At 37.9% G+C, this 23,271-nt stretch overlaps 2 protein-coding genes across 2 annotated transcripts; one reads left to right on the top strand and one right to left on the bottom strand.

The window, feature by feature from the left end:
- Positions 1 to 1,161: 1,161 nt before the first annotated feature.
- On the bottom strand, positions 1,162 to 7,657 carry LOC133452096 (polyisoprenoid diphosphate/phosphate phosphohydrolase PLPP6-like). Its single transcript, XM_061731294.1, has 2 exons — positions 7,168 to 7,657; positions 1,162 to 2,981 (listed from the first exon to the last, which is right to left on the bottom strand). The coding sequence occupies exons 1-2, from the start codon at positions 7,559 to 7,561 to the stop codon at positions 2,542 to 2,544; spliced, it is 834 nt and encodes a 277-aa protein (XP_061587278.1). The 5' UTR covers positions 7,562 to 7,657; the 3' UTR covers positions 1,162 to 2,541.
- Positions 7,658 to 8,610: 953 nt separating this feature from the next.
- On the top strand, positions 8,611 to 23,017 carry LOC133453065 (peroxiredoxin-6-like). Its single transcript, XM_061732916.1, has 5 exons — positions 8,611 to 8,939; positions 10,654 to 10,810; positions 13,194 to 13,343; positions 18,676 to 18,822; positions 20,522 to 23,017. Exons 1-5 carry the CDS (start codon positions 8,845 to 8,847, stop codon positions 20,699 to 20,701), a joined length of 729 nt encoding a protein of 242 aa, XP_061588900.1. The 5' UTR covers positions 8,611 to 8,844; the 3' UTR covers positions 20,702 to 23,017.
- The last annotated feature ends 254 nt before the right edge of the window (positions 23,018 to 23,271 follow it).

Below are 23,271 nucleotides of genomic sequence, written 5' to 3'. Positions count from 1 at the left end.
TTTGTCCTTAATGGCTTTTTTCCCCCTTACATTACTTTTACTTTTATACTTTAAGTAGTTTTGAAACCAGTACTTTTATACTTTTACTCGAGTAAAAAACTTGAGATGATACTTTAACTTCTACAGGAGTATTTTTAAACTTTAGTATCTATACCTCTACCTGAATAATGAATGTGAATACTTTTGACATCTCTATTTCTATATGTACACTGCCCTGTTTTCTGCAGCAGCGACTCGTTTTCACCTGCAGCCACATTCCAAGTGCTGAGGTGCAGCGCCCTCCACAGGCAGCTGGCTGCCCCTGCACGTTACTGCCACATCTCCCAGCTTTACAGACAAGTTTCATGTTTTACAGTAAAGTTCCAGCACGACTGCACTTTGAATGTGCTTTTTTTCAAACTCTTTAGCATGTTGAATCTAAATCGTGTCGAGTTCTGGCAAAAAATGTGGAAGTTGCATTGGCAAGTTATAAAGGCAGCGAGAGGACGCCGCGTATCAACACTGTAAAATGAGATGATTAAAGTAATCATACTCAGATGACTCGGCAGCTGATGGAAACGTTGGCGAGTCTTACTGTAGCTGACTTACCACCAGCAGTGTTCGCACATGTACCCTTCCCCATGTGGTTTTTGACATCTCAGTGTGAAACCTCAAAAGATGTATTAAAAAAAAAGAGAAAAAAAGCTGAAGAACCCAAGACGTACCCAGGAAGTACTGGCATATTCTTGTTAATCTTTTAAAGCTCTCACATGCAACCAAAACCTCTAAAGTACACAAGATATGTAGACAGTACAACATTTCTTTTTATTCATTTATTTATTCATATAGGATATGTTTTTTTCTTTTCTTGTACTTGAAAGCACATTTATTCTGTGTCTGAAATAACTACCAGCTCAAAATCTTTCAGTTCACGTTTCAGTTCAGTCTCAGACTTGCAGGGATCTGTGACATCACAGACCAAGATGGGAGCAGCATTATCCTCTTTAAGTATTTAATATCTTTAAGCATTGTTTCACATCATTTTGCTTTTGCTGCCGCTGATAGCACAAAACCGCAGCAGCAGTAGCTTCAACGGAGGCTTTTATTATATATATTTATATATATTATTTTATCCGAACAGAAGAAGGGGTGGAATTACTGTGCCGACTGTGCCCCCCAAAACCAGCCACTATGAAGAAAACTGGTAAGACATCATGAAAAAGGGTGTTTTTGTACCGTATCTCTGGTTTCAATTGAAAACAGAATAAAATCTTAGAAAATTCTGTAAATTTTGGAGAAGAAAATTTAATATTCTGTCTCTTCTAACAAAAAAAGGCTCTGAATGGTACAAACAAGCTGCATTTGCCACATATTGGAAGTAGTAACTTACTACCCAAGTATACTGTCAGTACATCCACTTCAGGTTTTTGCACATAAAGAAATGGATACATTAAAGTGATACAGATACATGAAATATAAGTGGAGAGAGTAACTTTTATCAAACAGTAAATAAAGTGTTGTAGTGATTTTCTGAAGTAGTTCATGCTGCACATTTCCCTCCTCCCTTGAGGTGACAAACACACACTTTAAGCAGACCTAATGTTTCCAGTAGTGATGGGGGAAAAAAAATCGATATTTCAATATATTGCTCTCTGTGGCAATAAATAATCGATAAATTGACAGCAAATATCGATATTATTATTATTATTACAACACACATGATGGATTTACGCGGTTGTCACCGCACTAATGTTCATGCACTTTAATTTGTCCAGCTGTTCAGTGTCTACATTTACAAGACTAGGAGACAGTGAGGCTCGATACAAATGCACTTTCTTTATACATTGTATGACGTTTTGGCATTGAATAAATGCATAACTACAGACATTTTCCTTTTTATGGGTATTTTTTCTTTTTCAGTCACATATATCGTGATATATCGTTGATGAAATCTCTTACAATATATCGAATATCGTAGATACCGTATTGTCCCGAATATAAGACGACCCCGATTATAAGACGACCCCCTCTTTTTCAAGACTCAAGTTTGAAAAAAGACTTTTTGAACACTAAATTCAATTTTTATACAGAAAATATTTACAGTACATTTGAAACAAATGATTATAACAATATATTCGAGAGAAAAAGCATGTTATTTTGACTATTTGAAATCATTATCTTGAATTTTGCATCATAACTTCTCCTCAGCTGCCGGTTTACCTGCCGAACTTCCACCCACTTTTCTCCAGATTGTCGCTACGTTTCTCCACTTTCTGTTATCTCTTCTCTTATTTTCTTCTCTTTTCTTTCTTATAGTATTTTTTTATTTTTCTTCTTCGTGACAGGGCCTGGGGAGTTAAGTTCAGCATTCGCTTTAAAGATATCTAGCGCCATCTAGTGTTGTGAATGGGTATAACGTCTAGACCCCGAATGTAAGACGACCCCCACTTTTTCAGTCTTATTTCAATGCAAAAAACACCGTCTTATATTCAGGCCAATACGGTATTGTGTATCGTGATATTATCGTTATGGCCACATATCTCCACAGTATTGAATCATGAGTTACCCGTATCGTCCCACCCCTAGTTTCCAGGCCACGGCCCAGAGGTCGCTGTAGGCTCTGTCCAGGCTCCCTCGGACTCGCACCAGCAGCAGGTCCCGCAGGCAGTCCCAGGTGACCCACAGCCGCTCCACCAGGCCGTACTGGAGGTAGCCCTGGGCCAGGCCGAAGCCCACGTCCGTCACGTAGTGTCTGGAGAGCAGCAGCTGGGACAGGCCGAGCAGGGCGGCCCAGCTCACCACCAGCACCCGCACGGAGGCCGTGTCCACCAGCCGGGCCGCGCAGAAGCGGGCGCACAGGGCCGCCCGCGAGGCGTGGCCCGAGGGGAAGGAGCAGCGCTCCACGAAGAGGGTGGAGAGGAGGTCGGCGCGGTTCTGGGCCGGCCTTCGCCGTCTCACCACAGTCCTCACGGCTCTGACCGTCAGCAGGTCCAGAATCAGAGCTGAGAGGAGGAAAGGACAGGCAGCGGTCATTTCAGTCCCCTTCACGCCCTCATCTTAGCTGCTGCACAACACACGCTCTCAGAGGTCATTATTCACTGACAAAAATAAAGACACACTATGGTAAAAGAACAGTGATGTACAGAGCTACGTCTGCATGGAACCCACTTCCCAAACACCCAAACTATTAACATAAAAGAATTCAAATTGTTAGTAAAGAAACATCTCCTGAATAGATACATATAAAACTTATTTAATTATTATTACATAAATAAATAATGTTGACAATATATGGGTTTTTGTGTGTGTATATATATATATATATATATATATATATATATATATATATATATATATATATATATATATATATATATATATATATATATATATATATATATATATATATATATATATATATAAATATAAAAATAAATAAATATTTATTAAAAATGGTTATTGGTGGAAACTATGATAACTATACATGCTTTGAATTGTTGATGTTATAAAATGTATGAAAATGTACGGAATAAACGGAATGACTTTTTAATGTTAAACGGAATGACTTTTTATTTTTTTCTTTATTTTCTGTTTTTCCTTTCTTTTTTTATGCTACCTCTTTAGGTTTGCTTTTAATTTTTGTTGTAATGTACTGTGTATTATGTGTCGGACCCCAGGAAGAATAGCAGAAGTTTTGCTGTAGCTAATGGGGATCCAAATAAATACTATAAAAAAAGTAGTATAGTTGAAAAGTTAAAAAAACATGTTTCTTACATCATATCTTAAGATTTAATAAGTATATAAAGTATCAATAAAGTATTTTGCAAATACATAGATGGCTCCATCAAATGTTAGTAAGTTTCTTGTCTGACCTTTATTTGCTAAAAGGAAATTAAAACAGGTTTGTTTTAAAATATCTTCCATCTTTGTCATTGATCCACAAGTTTCTGACTGCAATAGTAAATTTGCTAACTAAGTTATCAATAAAATTGACCGGAATCCTTTTTTAAAAAAGTGCCTGAAAGCACATATTTAGGTATTTGAAGTGATTACCAGCTCCAAAACTCCATCATAAACATAAAACGTGCTGCTGTTTTGATAGCCACCTTTGTCTTCCAGATCTGCCGGATGCTGAGACGCCTCAGACCCCGGTCAGAGTAGAACTACCCAGCTCCCCCATCTTTATCTCAGTCTTTACAGGACGCTGGACTTCAGAAGTGGGAGGCGCAAAGATGTGACACGTCATCTACGAGGGGCTAGAGTTAAGATGTTGACCCCATCCCCAAAAGGTGTAAAGCTTAAAAGGACAATTTTGAACTGTTTCCTGTGGTGTTTTTACCAAAGACATGCCGTTAAGACGCCTGAAAATTCACACCTGGAAGTCCCCTTTAATAGTTCACCTTATTGATGAATTAAGGGTATGATATGCTGATATTTATCAGATATTTAATTAATGATGTTTAATTCATAAAAATGAATTATAAAATCCATGTCTTGTTTGACCTGACTTGGCCAAATAAACATGATTCTGATTCTAATAACTGTTGTCATCATCATTAGTTCATGTTTTTACAGACACCATAATTTAATTATGTATTTGCCATTTATTTTGACAATTACAAAGCATTTTATGACACAATAAGTGTTCTGCAACACAATGCCGATTTTTATTTTAAAACTCCTCTACATTCAAGTCAGGTAAACTCAAATAAAAGCATATGCCCTACAATTTCCTTTCCTGCCACAAATGACTATTACATAACTAACCATTATTTAACATAATGGTTGACCTCCTCCTTGTGTCTTTTCGCTCTACAACAATAAGCACAGGTCTACAAGCTGCAGCGTTTCAAAAATACACCTGTCCTAAAGCGGCGACAACGTGCCAAGAATAGCTCTGGTATTTCACTGCAGCCCAACACTTGCACTTAAACCCACCGGTCAATAAATAGGCAATAACCTGCGCGTGCAAAGCTGCAATCAGCTGTGAAGCCGTGGGAACAGGAAAGGAAAACTTTCCATCAGACTTTTCCAATGCTGTTTTCCCTGAGTCGGAGGTCACGGGTATATCTGACCTCTGGATGGATTGGTGCACCTTTGGCCTGTAGTGTTACATCAGGGATGTCAGTTACAACCGTCCTCGGGGGAGCGCAACAGCGGCCTTGCGTTGTTATTGGATTGGCACAGTTGTGCGTAATTGCGCACAAACTTTTTTTTCCTAATGTGATAATAAATATCAAGGTGCCCAGATAACATACTGATATCTACGAGTATTGGGGCCATGCAGGAGAAAAATTAAAATAATATTTTAGAGGAGGAAGATTTTTTTTTCATTATGCACTTCGAGAAAAAAGTCGAAATGTCGAGAAAAAAGTCGAAAAGTCGAGATTAATGTTGAAGTAGAATTTCGAGAAAAAAGTCAAAATGTTGAGAAAAAAGTCGAAATGTTGAGAAAAAAGTCGAAATGTTGAGAAAAAAAGTCAGAATTTTGTGAATAAAGTCAAAATGTTGAGAATAAAGTCGAAATTTCGAGAAAAAAGTCGAAAAGTCGAGATTAATGTTGAAGTAGAATTTCGAGAAAAGTCAAAATTTCGTGAATAAAGTCGAAATGTTGAGAAAAAAAGTCTAAATGTCGAGAAAAAAGTCGAAATGTTGAGAAAAAAGTCGAAATTTTAAGAAAAAAATCGAAATGTCGAGAAAAAAGTCTAAAAGTCGAGATTAATGTTGAAATACAATTTTGAGAAAAAAGTCGAAATGTTGAGAAAAAAAATTTCGACTTTATTCACGAAATTTCGACTTTTTTCTCGAAATTGTATTTCAACATTAATCTCGACATTCCGACTTTTTTATCGACATTTCGTCTTTTTTCTGAAGTGCACAAAAATCTTCCATTCTCAAATTTGTTTTCTCTTGCCTGGCCCTAATACTCCTCCGTAGATATCGGATTGTGATTTTGCAGTTGTCAAATTCCACATATGTCACCTGTAGCCTATAGCCTACTCAGTTATTTGGAAATAAATAAATAAATATGTTTGGCAAAGAGTTAGGGAGATGTTAAAGGAGACCTATTATGGCATTTAATGTATATTTTAAACAGGCCTTGAATGTCTTAAAAACAATCTAAAGCTTGTTTTTTCTACATAAATCATAAATCCAGCCTGTGGGCCCTGTCACTAGTTTTACCGCTTCTAACCTCTTTTTCTGCGCCTCATTTTTAGGGAAGGGGGGGGTATGATAATGAGGCTCTGTGCTGATTGGCTCCCTGAATGACGTGTAGCAGGGGAGGAGAATAAACCTGCTCCGCCAGAGCAGCCCAAGCCTGAAAATTATCACAACACTGAATTTTCACAAATGGAAACTTTATTGTTAAAAAAATAAAATATGAGTTGTATATAAATAACATTTATGCACTATTTAAGCCGGATCTGCCCGGCAGATGCTGAACGCTGGCCCCGGAGCCACGCCGGGCGCCCGGGAGCAGCGCTGCTGGAGGAGCGCGCATCACCGCGGCTTTAACGGGGGAATCTGACCGGTTCCGACCGGCCGGGACCGCATGAACCGGCCTGGACTGATAGCAGGGACTCCCGGGGACCGACCAGCGCAATTTCAGCCGGATCTGCCCGGCGGATTCTGCGTGACGGGCGCCGCATCCCCACGGCGGGCACATATCGGCTCCGGAGCGCATCCGCGGCGCATCTCCCGTTACCGGGGATCAAACCGACAGATTTGGCTGAAAATCTCGGAGAGTGAAGCTGGTCCAGCCTGGGACAGACCCCCGAGGACCCAGCTCCCAAACCACCCGGGAACCTGGATGATTTAACCCGGATCCGCGGCGCCTTGACTGGCTGAAGGAACCACCGCTCCAGCAGCGGAGAGAGCTGGTTGTGGGCGTGGTTTCAGCAGCGGAGGCCGAACCTATGGACATGAGCGCCTATGGTGACGTCACCCTAGGCGCAGATTCAGAATGGCTCAAAAAAAGGTCACGTGACACTGGGGGACTCTGGCCGGCGGGGGTCAGAGACCCTGCAGAATTTCATGGTATTTTGTCCCCCCTGTGCTGGCAGGGTGAGGGGAGACCACTTTATATATGTTAAAACAAGAAAAAACGTGTTTTTCATAATAGGTCCCCTTTAAGTCCAGAAAGCCAAATCAACGTCACGTGGGACCTTTTTTACATGCATCACTTACCCAGGGTCAAGTTCAGCATGATCTCCTTCTCCGCCACGCTGTCCCCGCGCAGCAGCGTGTACAGGGAGCCGGCCAGCCACGGGAGGACGTGTCCGGAGAGCTCCACCAGGCGCACCAGCGGCCGGATGCTGCCCCACGCAGACTCCTCCGAGGCGCACACCCCGAGCTGCTTGGACAGCCACAGATCCACGGCCAGGAACAGACGCAGCGTGATGGCGAGCAGGGACTGGCTCAGGCGGACGGAGAGGTTCTCCTCGCCCTGCGCCCCGGAGGAGGAGGAGAGGAGCGCGCAGCTGGAGGAGCCCCTGCGCCGGACGGGAGGACACTCGGGGGCCGCCCGGCTCCCGCCGGCACCTCCGCGGCAACTGTTGCGTCTGGGGGTGTTTGAAGACATCTTAAATTCTCCAGAAAAAGTCGCCAGGAATCTAGTCCGTCTTCCTAAAACCCAAACCCCACTGGCTGCTCTCAAACGCAAGCCATCCTGCAAGGGCTGGGGGATCCACGCAGGGGCGCCTCCAAAAATGTTTCATAGGGGGGGCCAGATGGGGAACTTGAATTCTTGGGGTGGAACCAAAACTAAAATCCATCATTACAGGATTTTATTATAGTATACAGGCTCAGAAATACTTCTTGTAATTCTAACTTGTCTGCATATTAATGGTTAATACCATGTTGGTAAAAACCTAAGGCATATATATATATATATATATATATATATATATATATATATATATATATATATATATATATATATATATATTTCATTTCTTATTTATTTATTTTTTATTATTAGGCTCAGAAATACTTTTTTTTTTACTTTCTAAATTGTCTGCATATATAAAAAACCTAAGGTATATATATATATATATATATATATATATATATATTTTATATACCTTATATATATATATATATATATATATATATATATATATATATATATATATATATATATATATATATATATATATATATATATATATATATATATATATACCTTATATACCTTATATATATATAAATATATATTTATTTTAATAATATATATATACAGTATATATATATATTATTTTATTTTATTAATATTTTTTTCTTCTTATTTATTTATTTTATTATTAGGCTCAGAAATACAGAAACGCAGACTGATATGCATTTGGACCAAATGATTTGGTCCAAATGCGGCAAGTGTTTGTTTTATTTTGTTTCTTGAGACCAGTGGGGGGGGGCAGCAAATTTGTAGGGGGGGCATGGCCACCAGTGGCCCTCCCCCTGGTGGCGCCACTGGATCCACGGGGGCTGAAGTGAGTTTAGACCTGGACTACTTCTGTCACGTGACTAAATAGCGGCTACTGCGCAAAGTTATACAACTCTCTGACAGGAATTAATTAATTATTTTATAATAAACTGCTCTAATAAATTACATAAAAACATTGCTGGATCAGTCCGTGTGTTGTGGAGCCTTTTGAAAACGCGTGCCGGCTGTGCGCCTTTACGCATCCTGGATGCATCACTCTTCGTGGACGTGTTTAATGCGCCGTCTCCTCTGCGGTTCACAGTGATGCTTGAACTGCCGACTTAGAGGTGGCAGTTTAAGGATTTCCGCCTCCACATTCACACGGTCATCTGTCACCAGTCACCACCGCAGTTGCAGGGCGCGCCATCGCCTCCACGCTTCACATGATGCCGGGACTTTTACTCGGAGACGTGATTCCTAACTTCGAGGCAGAGACCACTGTTGGGAAAATCAAACTGCACGAGTTTCTCGGTGATTCGTGAGTACATATGCATGTTTGTGGATTGAGAATGATTTGACATGCGTGGGAGGAGGTGTGAAGAAGTGTGTTTGCAGTTCCTGTAAAAGGACTTCTGCTTTAAATCATCTCAGTTCAAATTATCTAAAGAAATTAACTTTGTCGGTTCATTGAAACTTTGGCACTCAATCCTGATGAGTTTAAACAGATTGTCTGCTAGGGGCAGATATAATTCAGTGGATGTGATGGCTGTCCAGTGTGTGGGTCCTTTGACTTCGTGCTTGATGCTTAGGTCCTGCAAACATTTCTGAACCATGACCCCTCCACCACTGTGCTTCATAGGTGGACATGAGGTGGTTCTATATAAATGCTTTTCTGCTTTTTGCTAAAAGTGAGGCTAGGTTGTGATCAAAGGCATTAAAAACACCAGAACTGTTTCCATCTTCCTTTAAGAGACTTGTGCTGGTGTGTTATTAACATGCTATTATGTTATTAACATGCAGCATGCACGGTTAAAAGTTCACTCTCAATCTCTTGGATATTAGAAGTATATTCACATTAAAAGCAGAAGTAGGCTGCGACTGTCAAAACCTCAAGCTGTTCAGTTGCTGTAGTTCCTGTGACTGTGTTGTCACAGGAAGATATTAATTAATTTATTGTGCAACCAGACAGAGCATATACTGTAATCACACACAATCGAACTTACTGTTCTACTTTGGATTCTGCAGTTCCGCGACTCTGAAAACCCACTTCTTTTCACTGGCTTTTAACAAAGTTTAATTTGACATCCATGTTACTTGTATATGGTTTTTATCCATATACATGTTGGTATGTATATTGATGGTTTTAAAAGAAAGCCATATTCATTCATTCATTGTGCAACAGAGTGCATCATCACCACTTTAGATCCTGCAGTTCAGGGATTCTGTTCACTGGCTTTTAAAGAAGTTTAATTTGACATCCATGTTACATGTATGTGGTTTTTATCTTAAAGGGATAGTTTTGTATAAATCTTTCATGTTATCTTGTACCTTGTTTTATTGTTGTTATGCATGTCATTGTTTAAATGTACTTTATAGTTTATAGTTTATAGTTTTATTTGGATCCCCATTAGCTACAGCAAAACTGCAGCTATTCTTCCTGGGGGCCCACACATAATATACAGTACATTACAACAAAAAATTAAAAGCAAACCTAAAGAGGTAGAATATAAAAAAGAAAAGAAAAACAGAAAATAAAGAAAAAACTAAAAAGTATTTCCGTTTAACATTTAGATATAAATAAAATCAATACTCTTACCTTTTATAACATCAACAAATTCAAACCATGTCTATAGTTATAGTTTGCACCAATAACCATTTTTAATAAATATGTATTTATTGATATTATATATATATATATATATATATATATATATATATATATATATATATATATAAATATATATATATATATATATATAAATATATATATATATATATATATATATATAAATATATATATATATATATATATATATATATATATATATATATATATATATATATATATATATATATATATATATATATATATATATTCATTCAGGAGATTTTTCTTTACTAACAATTTGAATCATTTTATGTTAATAGTTTATATTATAGATAGTCCTGATGGCGATGATGATGAAAGCACCTGCAGGGTGATGAGAGGAAAGCGAGTAACGTGGAGTTAAATCTTCTGGCCCCCTGTGCAGATGGGGGATCCTGTTCTCCCACCCCAGAGACTACACACCGGTGTGCACCACCGAGCTGGGTCGAGCCACCAGACTCTGCAGCAAGTTCAGCGAGCGCGGTGTGAAGCTGATCGCCCTGTCCCTGGACACCCTGGAGGACCACCACGGCTGGAGCAAGGTGCTGTCACGCAGCCGGGAGGTTTAGTCAGCAGGGGTCGGGGTTTTCAGAGCTCCACCTGCACCAGAGGCTGCAAATGCATGATAGCTATCAGCCTAATGTGGATTTTAAGGGTTTGCTTTTTAATTTTTCCTCATCAGAGGTCTCAAGCAATAAAGCTTGTAGAATCATTTCATTATGATTCTCTTTTTTATGTCTTGGAGATAAAAACCCAGCATATACAGTACATTGTAGTGGCTATTTTGTGGTTTGCGCATTTAGGGGTTGGCAGACAGGTGAGGCAGGCACCTGGGAGGGCAGAGGGGTTTTTATTTTATATAAAAAAGCAAAAAAAACAACTCAAAAGTATCAAACTATAATAAACTGAATCAAATCAAACGGCCACTGAGACACTTAGGAGTGAATTTACGCAGGATATAACAAAGTCCATTGTCCAGGCAAAAAATAAAGTTTTTTTAGGTTTAATTGCACTGGCAAATGATCAAACAAAGAACAATGGCCCTCTCTTGCCCTGGTAACAGCCATCTGCCCTCCCAGGTGCCCTTCAGCTACCCAGTACCTTCAAAATAAAAGCATGGTTAAGTACCAAAATAAACTTAATCAAAAATATCATAAACAAAACTAATCCTATCTACGATCCAGGCGTCACCATTACAAGTTCATTTATGTGTTGGCTGTTATCTTAAGAACTAATAGGGCTCTGAATTTCTTCACTTAAATTTTTCCTGTCATTTTTACAAAACTAAAAGTGAAAGTAAAATACGAGTCTGAGGTATTTCAAGTGATTTTCATCAAAATATTTTAAAGAAATCTTAATGAGATGATCAATCTCAAAGTTCGTACCGATCAAATGTGTTACTCTTTTGCCTGTGTCTTGTGTTGTAATTATCCAAAGCTAACAAAGCTCAGTACTGCCCATTGGTACTGGTGAAGGTGCTCCACATTTAATGCTAATGATTACATGAAGGGCCACAACACACACCTGCCGATATATGATCATCTGTGGAGATACATGTCTGAAATGTGTTATTCTTATACAAGGCTGCTATTGCAGGACTTTTGAAAATCGCTTTCAGATAACGAAAGGACTAATATTCACAAACCTGAAAGAAAACTTCATGCACTTGTTCATAACGCTCTGTGCAAAGGGTGCAAAATCTAACACACATTCGCCAGTAGGGGGCGCCGTTTCCTCGGAAAAATGGTACAGTGTATCATTTATTTCCTCATCTTCTGAGATTTACGGGTGAAACTAAAACTTAACGTCCTCCTTCTCCTTATTTTTCATAAACAGGTGAAAGAAAACAAATTCCTCCAAAGGACTTCCTACGATCGCTGTGGATCGTCTCTAAACAGCACTTGCAATAATATTTCTCTTTTTTCTTTCTTTCTTTCTTTATCCTTTATTTCATTCATTAAAAGAAAAACTAAACAGTTCAATATAATTACAACAAATCTCTTTCCTTGAATGAAAGGGAACAGAAAGAAGATTAAGCTTATTATATCCGTCCCTTTTTCCTAAGAAATCAAATTTAAATTAATGTAATAATTAAAAAAAAAAACAATTAAAAATGACGCAATATAAAAAACACTTTCCAATAAATGTAATTAAAAAACAACAAACAAACAAAAAACAAAACTACAACTAAGTTATAAAATAACACAAAATAGCTGTCGTCAAACACAGATAGTCGTATTCTTTTTTGATTCAAATAAAAAAAATATGACAGTGGTGCTAAAAAGAGAGAGAGAGAAAAAAAGAAAACCCATCAAAATTTAATATCTTAAATATATTGTGATGTATCAAACTATTTTAAAGATACAGACCAGACGGATAAAGACCTGAGTCTTAAAGGCTTTTGGGGTGATACTTTCTGCTGTACAAGTTTGAACTTCAGCTTCGTTAAGCTTTTCCTGATGTCAAACTCAGTAAAATGACCTCCACCATCATTTGTTTCCGCTGCAGATCTCCTTGATGATTGCGGCTTGCAGCTGTTCTAATTTAACTTTGAGGAAACTTGAGCAAATCTTCCTTCCTGTTTGAGACGCTTTAGTATGCAAGCTATTGTTTCACAACTTCAAACTTTACCCCATATGGCTCAACGGGTCGATCATTAAAACCTCTGGCAGGTGACGTATTGTTCTGATTGTAAAACCATCAAGCATCCATCCTCTCGCACTTGTCCAGGTCCAGGTCAGGTCAGGTCAGGGGGGCAGCAATCTAACCAATCCACACAATGCACTGAAGACGTTTATTGTTGTACGGAGGCCAACTTTAGCCAGGTTAAGGATAAAAATAAATGTACCTCATAGGTATGTATGTCATGGTGGCTGCAGCTTAAGACAGCTTACCGAGGCCTTGTTTCTCCTCCTGTGTGACCAGGACATCCTGGCCTACAACTGTGAGGAGTCGGGCTGCTGCTCGCTGCCCTTCCCCATCATCGCGGACAGCAGACGGGAGCTGGCAGTCGCCCTCGGCATGCTGGACCCGGATGAGCGGGACAAGGACGGAATGCCACTCACTGCCCGCTGTGTTAGTCTCTCTCTCTTTCTCACACACACACACACACACACACACACACACACACACACACACACACACACACACACGCAATCAGACATTTCAGTTTAGTTTAGTTTATTTCTGTCTTGACATCATAAAAAAAAAGAATAAAAATGACAACAAGAAAACGAATACACTGTTCAAAGAAAACATTATAAAAAATGTCCAATATACAAATACCATCTAGACCAGGGGTCGGCAACCCGCGGCTCCAGAGGCTCTTTAGCACCGCCCTAGTGGCTCCTGGAGCTTTTTCAAAAATGTTTGACCTTTTTTTTTCCTTTTTTTCTTCTTTTTTTTCCTTTTTTTTTCTTTTTTTCTTTTTTATTTCTTTTTTTTCTACTTTTTTTCTCTTTTTATTTCTTTTTTCTTCTTTTTTTCTTATTTTCCTCTTTTCTTTTTTTCCTTTTTTTCTCTTTTATTCTTCCTTTTTCCTTTCCTTTTTAATCTCGACATTTGGACTTTTTTCTCGAAATTTGGGCTTTTTTCTCGACATTTGGACTTTTTTCTCAACATTTCGACTTTTTTCTCAAGATTGTACTTCAACATTAATCTTGAAATTTCAACTTTTTTCTCGATATATCAACTTTTTGCTCGGCATTTCAACTTTTCTCTAAATTTTGACTTTTTTCTCAACATTTCGACTTTTTTCTCGAGATTGTACTTCAACATTAATTTCGACTTTTTTCATGAAAGTTTGACTATTTCCTCGACATTTAGACTTTTTTCTCAACATTTTGATTTTTTTCTCGAAGTGCATAATGAAAAAAAAACTCTTCCCCCAATAATAACTAATATAGCTACATGCAGCATGTGTTGCCTTCATTCTAAGGCTGATACAAGAATTTTCATTGTTTGCGGCTCCAGACATATTTGTTTTTTGTGTTTTTGGTCCAATATGTCAATTTCAACATTTTGGGTTGCCGACCCCTGATCTAGATCGAGAAAGGTGTAGGCTGAAGCAAAGCTTATTATTTGCCTACCCTCAAAAAGATTAATTAAAGTAATGAGATGAAAGCAAGAAGTAAGAGAAAAGACTGACAGTAAAACAAATTGCCTCCATGGGGATAACAAAAATTCCTCAAGAAATAAAAAAAAATTAAAAATAAAGGTACATGTTACCTTCATCCTTAAAAAAACTAATCAAATCACTAATTAAATAAATACCCAACTCAACATAGCAAGCATCACCACTCATTAATTTGATATAAAGAAATCATCCTGCTTTTCAATGTTTTTTTAAATAAAATAAATAACATTACTTGCATAGCACTTTTCATGCAACTAAATGTAGCACAAAGTCATATACAGACTGAAAATGAAAAATCATTCAATCAATCTTTATTGTCACATCATATTACTGAGTAACATGGGTAAAAATCTTGTCTGTGCAGGTTCATCATTGCAGTTAAAAAGATAGAGATACATACAAACAAAGTGCATAGTGCATGAATAATCTACATAAAAACAGTATGTGGAATAAAAAGATAGAAAAATAATAAATAGTCTTGGGCCTGTGTGTATAATATCAAAATCTCTATTAGCAAGAGACAAGTTCAGTCCAGTCTTCCACCAGAACTAGGTCTTATTCAGCAGATAGAAGCTGTTCAGGAATCTGGTGGTGAAAAAACATCAGTCCAGCAGAACCGTGAAAAAAAAAACAGATTTGTAATGAAGTTATTCAAATAAACAAGATAAAATACGTTTAAAGCTACATCTCATTTATGGGATACACACAAATAAATTAAACTCTTGAGCCAACTGTATGTAGATAGTAAATAGGTATGTGTACATATATATATATATATATATATATATATATATATATATATATATATATATATATATATATATATATATATATATATATATATATATATATATATATATATATATATATATATATATATATATATGTATGTATATATATAATATAAATAAATGAATATTTATTAAAAATGGTTATTGGTGCAAACTATGATAACTATTCATTGTTTGAATTTGTTGATGTTATAAAATGTATGAACATGTATTGTTTTTATTTACAGTATATCTAAATGTTAAACGGAATGACTTTTTATTTTTTCTTTATTTTCTGTTTTTCCTTTCTTTTTTATCTCTTTAGGTTTGCTTTTCATTTTTTTTTGTAATGTACTGTGTATTATGTGTCGGACCCCAGGAAGAATAGCTGCGGTTTTGCTGTAGCTAATGGTGATCCAAATAAATACTATAAACTAATATAGCGATAATAAAGCAGCGTTTCATTCATGTTCCACATCCCCTTCAACCGTCTCCAGGGTCAGGGGAGGGCTGGAGCTGATCCCAGCTGTCACTGGGCCAGACGCGGGGCGTCCCGGTGGCCAGTCAGTCACAGAAATAACCTGCTTAACAAAGGAAATGCGTTTCCGTTTAGGACTCGACTCCAAGTACGCTCAAATAGATGCAAGCACGCCCGCCGATAGGGGGGGACAAACGGGTCTGTTGTACCGGGCCCAGGGTAGAGGGGGGGGCCCAGAACTGGGCCCTCATTATTTATTTATTTTTTTAATTCTCATTAGAGTATGGAATCATTTTTCAAAATGTTTCAAAATATGCCTATTTGTGGAACAAATATGTAGCATTTGAGTTACATAAAAGCTTGTTATTTGTTTTCTTCCTAATTGTCCTTGTGGTGAAGAACCCCCAACACAAAAATGGTTTGGCCGCTGATCAAAATTTGATGTTATCATTTAATTCAACCGTTAGAATGGTCTAAATGTCCGATCAGCACAAGTCCGGTGCTCAGAAAAGAAGAGAAAAGAGAAGAAGAGAAGAAGAAAATAGAGGCCTCAGAGATTCTCTACACAAATATTTTAAAAAGGGGGTGACGATGAAGCTGGAATTAATAAAGTCAGCGTAGAGCAAGGTAAGAAACAGCGCAGCCAACGTTTACCAACCTTGTAACTTAACCTAACTGGCTAGCTCTAATGTTAACGTCCATTAGCTTGTATAAAAACCTGAAGAGCAGAGGAAGAGGACAGGAAGAGGGAGAAGGAGAGATCCGGGCGCAGGGGGGCCATCTTAGATTATTTTGTCCGCCGCCCCGGCAAGACTGTCAGCTGGCCTGGATGCAAGTTTCAAGAAGCGAAAAATGGCTGAAAATAATTACAAACGTAATCACAAAAATCAGTTAAAAGCCATGCAGGTGAAAAACGGTAGGTCCAGAGTTCATCCTTGACATCAACGCAGACGTGTTGTCATGAGAAGAGGACATGGTTTTGATTGTTACTTTTTTCAACCAGTTTAAGAGTAAAGAACAAAAAGAAAACCTTAATATGCAGACCAATGCAGACTTTAAAGGGGACCTATTATGAAAAACATGTTTTTTCTTGCTTTAACATATATAAAGTGGTCTCCCCTCAGCCTGCCAACTCAGAGAAGGAGGAAAGCAACCAAATTCTGCAGTGTCTGTACAGCCGCCCAGATGAGCCGTCCAGTGTGATGTGGATCTACGAGCCGTTCAGATTCAGCGCATTTTCGTTACGTAACCAAAATACAAACCACGCCCACAACTAAACACGTGTCATAACTGCATGCGAGCGTCCGACTATCACGTCGCACTGCGTGACATCAGACGCTCTCTGTCCATCTCCCTCCAGCAGCTGCCACTTTATTGAGGTTTTTGTAGTGAAATGAGGAGGAATCATAGAGATAACTTCTCATCTCAACTAACTGAATCAGCCGTTTCTCATCCATGACTGTTTCCTACAGCGCTTTCAACCGGCTTTCAACGCGAGAGACAGGAAGAAAATAGAAGCAGGGCGTCCAACAAATGTTCAGCTCAAAACGCTGCGTCGCTGCGTCCAGTTAGGACAGTCCAATGGAAAATAAAGCAATGGAATTGATTTTGTCGCTTACGCTCGCTCGCATCGCATGCAGTTAGGACACGGTGTAAAGGCTGAATTATGGTTCTACGCTGTACCCTATGGCGTAGGGTCTGCATCGATTTAATGCAGAACCATAATTCAGGCTTAACTCCGCCGGCCGGAGCTTCCGCCATTTTTTCGTAGCGGTGTATCGCGTCATTCAGGCAGCCAATCAGCACAGAGCCTCATTATCATAGCCCCGCCCACTCAGAATCCTGCATAGATAACGAGGTTAAAAACGGTAAAGATAAAGACGTGGCCCAGAGGCTGAATTTCTAATTTATGTAGAAAAAACTATCAAAAGCTTGTTTTAAAGACATTCAAGGCCTGTTTAAAATATACATTAAATGCCATTATAGGCCCCCTTTAAAGTCTGTGTAACATGAACGTTCTTCCTGGTCTTAGTCAACGATTGTGCTGCTCAACTGTGCAGTTTTTCAGCAGTTTTAGCTGAGATCTGCTGGTCTCAGTGACAACAGGTAATGACAGCAGCTGATCCTGCAGGCCGTGCAAGCGTTCAACAGCCTGCCTGCACTCTGGCAATAGCTGTCAGGTAGCAGAATGCTTTAACTGCAGCTCCTCCTTTAAACTTGTCCTGAACTGGGAAGTACAGAAGAGTATTAGGGCCAGGCAGGATAAAAATAAAAATAATATTTTGGAGGAGGAAGATTTTTTTTTTCATTATGCACTTCGAGAAAAAAGTCGAAATGTCGAGAAAAAAGTCGAAATGTTGAGAAAAAAGTTGAAATGTTGAGAAAAAAGTCGAAATGTCGAGATTAATGTTGAAATTTCAACTTTATTCTTGAAATTGTATTTCAACATTTCGACTTTTTTCTCAAAGCGCACAATAAAAAAAATCTTCCCCTCTCAAATATTTTTTCTCCTGCATGGCCCTAATACTCTTCTGTAAAATACTTAGGACCGGTTGAGATTTTTGTTTTTATTTTTTAATAAATTTGATTTATATAAATAAATAAATAAAAATGAAATAAATAAAAGTGAAATGAAATTTAAAATAAAAAAAGGCGAAATTTCGACTTTATTCAAAAAAGTCAATTTCGAGAAAAAAGTCGAAATGTTGAGAAAAAAGTCCAAATTTCGTGAATAAAGTTGAAATGTTGAAAAAAAGGCGAAATTTCAACTTTATTCAAGAAATTTCGACTTTATTCTTAAAATTGTATTTCAACATTAATCTCGACATTTCGACTTTTTTCTCGACGTGCACAATAAAAAAAATCTTCCCCTCTCAAATATTTTTTCTCCTGCCTGCTCCTAATACTCTTCCGTAGGGAAGAGTCAGGTCAACACATCTAAATTACACAGAACTTTATTGTTTTCACGAGCAGTCCTCAGCACCATGTAAAGTGCTCCTTTTTGTCCCTCTCCTTCCTCTGTAGGTGTTTATCATCGGCCCAGATAAAAGGCTGAAGCTGTCCCTGCTGTACCCGGCCAGCACGGGGCGTAACTTCGATGAGATCCTGCGAGTGGTGGACTCCCTGCAGCTCACGGCCACCAGACGAGTGGCCACGCCTGTCGACTGGAAGGTACGCCTCATAGCCACAATGAAATCTTTTTCAAATCGCCATGACCTGAGCTGTTCCCGCTCTAATCAGCTGGAGATTAGACTATTGCAGGGGTCGGCAAACCAAAAAGTTTGAAAGAGCCGTATTGGACCAAAAACACAAAAAACAAATATGTCTGGAGCCGCAAAAAATGAAAAGTCTTGTATAAGCCTTAGAATGAAGACAACACATGCTACATGTATCTATATATTCCTTTATATATTTTTTTTTTTTTTCATTATGCACTTCAAGAAAAAAGTCGAAGTGTCGAGAAAAAAGTTGAAATTTCGAGAAAAAAGTCGAAATGTCGAGATTAATGTTGATGTACAATCTTGAGAAAAAAGTTGAAATGTCGAGAAAAGTCGAAATGTCAAGAAAAGTCAAAATGTGGAGAAAAAAGTCAAAATTTCGAGAAAAAGTCGAAATGTTGAGAAAAAAGTAAAGATTTCGAGACAAAAGTCGAAATGTCAAGATTAATGTTGATGTACAATCTTGAAAAAAATCTGAAATGTCGAGAAAAGTCAAAATGTTAAGAAAAAAGTCGAAATGTCAAGAAAAAATCTAAATGTTGAGGAAAAAAGTCGAAATGTCGAGAAAAAAGTCAAGTCAAGTATCTTGTGAAAAAATATACTCAAGTATCAAAAGTAAAAGTACAAGTATTTTATAGTACGCATGAAAAGAAGCAACACAACCAAAAATTATCCTTCCCTTGTTTTTTTTATTTCACTTTCAGGTGAATGAAATGTGGTGTAGAATACAACACCAAAAATAAACTGTCTTTCTTTCAAAATATAATTCTTTGATTATTTTAAATTGTAACGAGTAACGAGGTGGCAAATGTCAAAGTAATGAAGTAAAAGTATATTTTTTAACTTTTAAATGTAGTGAAGTAAAAGCAAAAGTCCTGATAAAAAAAAAAAAAACTACTTAAGTAATGTAACGAACGGATCTACTTTGTTACTATACACCACTATCTCTGATCTGGGCCTTATTAAATCAAGGCTTAAAACCTATTTATTTAAAATGACTTTTAATACCCAGTAGTGTGGTGACACTTTTTATTCTTTTTTTATTCTATTTTTTTTGTTGTTTTTTTGCTCTGTCTTATGATTGTATGTATGTTGTATTTCTGTATGTTTTATTCTGTAAAGCACTTTGGCTCACCTAGAGGTGGCTGTAAAGGGCTACAGGACTGTCTCAGAAAATTAGAATATTGTGATAAAGTTCTTTATTTTCTGTAATACAATTTAAAAAAAATGTCATAAATTCTGGATTCATTACAAATCAACTGAAATATTGCAAGCCTTTTATTATTTTAATATTGCTTATTATGGCTTACAGTTTAAGATTAGGATTCCCAGAATATTCAAAAATTTTTGAGATAGGATATTTGAGTTTTCTTAAACTGTAAACCATGATCAGCAATATTAAAATGATAAAAGGCTTGCAATATTTCAATTGATTTGTAATGAATCCAGAATGTATGACATTTTTGTTTTTTTAATTGCACTACAGAAAATCACAATATTCTATTTTCTGAGAAAGTCCTGTATATAAATAAAGTATATTTACATTTACATTTACATGTCAGGCTTTTACGAATGACCTCGGTCGGTCGGTCCCGGTCATCTCAACAGGAGAAACAGAAGTTTGCCTCATTGCTTTTTTGTCTCTCCTCCAGCCTGGAGAGTGCGTGATGGTTCCCCCAGCTCTGTCCGAGGAGGAGGCCGCCTCTCTGTTCCCAGCCGGGGTCTACACCAAAGACCTGCCCTCCGGCAGGAAATACCTCCGCTACACCCCCCAGCATCAAGAGCCGGAGGACTGCACCGATGCTGATGCCCAACACTCGTGTCTGGACTGAACCGCTGAAGATGCTGGTCGGTCCCGAGGCCCAGAGGGCGGCTCGTTTCCCTGCACACGTGGAGATGAGATCCTGCAGCCCTGCAGGAGTTAACACCCCCTTTTGAGGTGTAAAGACCCAGCAGTCATAGCAAAGTCTTAATACTAAGCAAGAACAACCTCAGCGAGGTTGATGTATAACTAGATATCGCAGTACCTGTTTTTTCTCTGTGCCATTATTTACAGATTCAACATGAAAACTTTGCACAAGTGGAAGCTATTCAAGACAGTTGCCTATGTACATCAAATCAAATATAAAATTCAGGACAGCACAGCTGGAAGAGTTTCATTCAATAATACTCCATTAACCCCTGAAGAGTAGGGCTGGGCGATTTTGGACAAAAATAAAATCCAGATTTTTTTCTCTGAAAACCCGATTTTCGATTTTTTTGGTAAAACTACCAAAGACAATGGAATAAATTGTTTAAAATATTTTATCTTTATTTTTAAAGTAAAATAGCAAACAAATTTCCCTATTGGGAATGAAGTGCAATTGAAAGATACTGTAAATCCTCCTTGAGTTTAGTAAAGTGACAACATTTACAATTTTCTTGACCAAACAAAGATGACTAGACGAGAGCAGCCTGTAATGCAGCCAGCTGCAAAAAAGGAAAATTTTCCGATTTTCCTTTTTTTAACATCGTGTTGATTAATAAATCCGATTTAGATTTAAAATCGATTAATCGCACAGCCCTACTGAAGAGAAACCACATCATATCATTGATACGAAGTATCATTGATATCGTGGGTGCAGATCCCGGGGGGGACGGGGGGGACATGTCCCCCCCAATTTCTGAAAAACATGAATTGCCCCCCCCAATAAAAATACCCTACATTATTAAAAATTGAACAAATGTATTTTCAGACTTAAAGGTTGAATATGTAGAATATTTATTAAATATTTCAAAAAAAATAATACATCCACGGTGCGTTTTGAGGTGTACAGAATAAAAGTATTGCTACTCCATTTTATTACTACGTCTATTAAGATACAGGATCTCTTCTTCCAGGGAGTCCTGGAAAATGACAGATGAAAACGAACATGGACATTTATGTAAATAAATTTGATGTTGGGTCAACTTGTGCTGTGTTTATTGTGCTCTTAGCAATGGGTCCTTTTTTTTTTTTTAGAACCGTTTACCACCATAACTGTGTTAAAACATGATCAGTTAGTTTAAACAACTTGTTTAGGGCTCCATATTTCATCCATATATCCATTGATCGTGCATAAAGTAGTCCCATAGGATAGAAGGAAGATGGTGAGAAGAATTTGAGATGAGTAGACACTACATGCCCAAAACCCTTAAAATTATGATTTACGACTATAACAGTTAAGTAAGCAGTGACACACACTGTTGGCTGTTTAGGACAAATAAACAAGAAACGTAAGCACAATAAATGATTCCCTGTGCAGTATTTTTTGGCGAGCCTTTACCAATTTATGGCATGGTATGAGTTGCATATTGGTAAAAAATTAAAAATTAAAATCACATGGGTGTCCCCCCCAATCCTGACATCGGATCTGCACCCCTGATTGATATGAAGGCACGGCAGTGGCAGAGTGATGACTGGGGTTGTTTTCTGCGGCCACACGTCCTGGAGAATGTGCAGTAAATCAGCTGATCATGAGCTCAAATGTGGGATCCTCTGTCTGACAGGTGTAGTTTGGTCTAAATTGGGTCATGCAGCAGGAAATGAAATGTGGAAAAAAAAGGTTTAGAGCACGAAAACCTCAAGTAAAGTCTCGAAGAAGAGAAGAATAGGACAAAACTCCACAACGATGTGAAAGGCTGATAAAAGTCATGAGGGACACAACTGCTTCATGTTATTGCTGCGAAAAGTGGATTTAAACCTGCTGAATAATGTGAGTATTCGGTATTTTTTAATTCATCTTCGTTAAATAAATAATGGCACAATGAAAGAAAAGTGATGCAGTCTGATGTTACATTAGCCTGAACCTACTAGCCACTATAATCAGAGGATTATTATCATTTTACACAACACACACAGGATTAAAATCCTCCATGTGCTATACAGTACATGGAGGATTGTTCTCATGTAAAAACCTCATGCTACAGCAGCTTCAGCACCGTTTGGAGAGATGCAGAGCTCAGATGGGATTAAGGAACATCTTATCTGTGGTGTTTCCTTTGTTTAGCAGGGGTATAAATAATACATTATTTACTGCTCACTCATTTCCTCTTTATGATGGTATTCATGGAGAGAGAGGAAACAAAGCTGTTGCAATGACTTTCATCCAACTTTCTCAAATAAAACCCATTATGGCCTCTTTTAAAAAGCTATTTCTTGAAGTCTCAATTTGACGCCTGTAAAATAAGTTGCTGATTTTACAACCAGGGCTGGGGATCGATTCAAATGTCAAGAATCGATTCGATTCCGATTCTTAAGATTCAGAATCGATTATCAAGATTTGATTAGATTCCGATATTGATTTGGGTTAGTGTTATTAAAACTGTTTTTTGAGCTGTTGCATGAATTATATGACTGTAGTTCTGCAACATATTACTACTA

This window comes from Cololabis saira, chromosome 10 (assembly GCF_033807715.1).
Source record: "Cololabis saira isolate AMF1-May2022 chromosome 10, fColSai1.1, whole genome shotgun sequence".
NCBI classification, from domain to species: domain Eukaryota; kingdom Metazoa; phylum Chordata; class Actinopteri; order Beloniformes; family Belonidae; genus Cololabis; species Cololabis saira.
The sequence above is the reverse complement of the archived record's forward strand: the minus strand, read 5'-3'. Positions and strand labels throughout refer to the sequence as shown.

Excerpts from the sequence above, each read along its gene's own strand:
- LOC133452096 (XM_061731294.1), bottom strand. The coding sequence starts at position 7,561 with ATGTCTTCAAACACCCCCAGACGCAACAGTTGCCGCGGAGGTGCCGGC. Across the intron at positions 2,982-7,167 it reads CATGCTGAACTTGACCCTGG|CTCTGATTCTGGACCTGCTG; the intron begins GTAAGTGATGCA and ends TCCTCCTCTCAG.
- LOC133453065 (XM_061732916.1), top strand. The coding sequence starts at position 8,845 with ATGATGCCGGGACTTTTACTCGGAGACGTGATTCCTAACTTCGAGGCA. Across the intron at positions 13,344-18,675 it reads TGCCACTCACTGCCCGCTGT|GTGTTTATCATCGGCCCAGA; the intron begins GTTAGTCTCTCT and ends CTTCCTCTGTAG. Across the intron at positions 18,823-20,521 it reads CCACGCCTGTCGACTGGAAG|CCTGGAGAGTGCGTGATGGT; the intron begins GTACGCCTCATA and ends TCTCTCCTCCAG.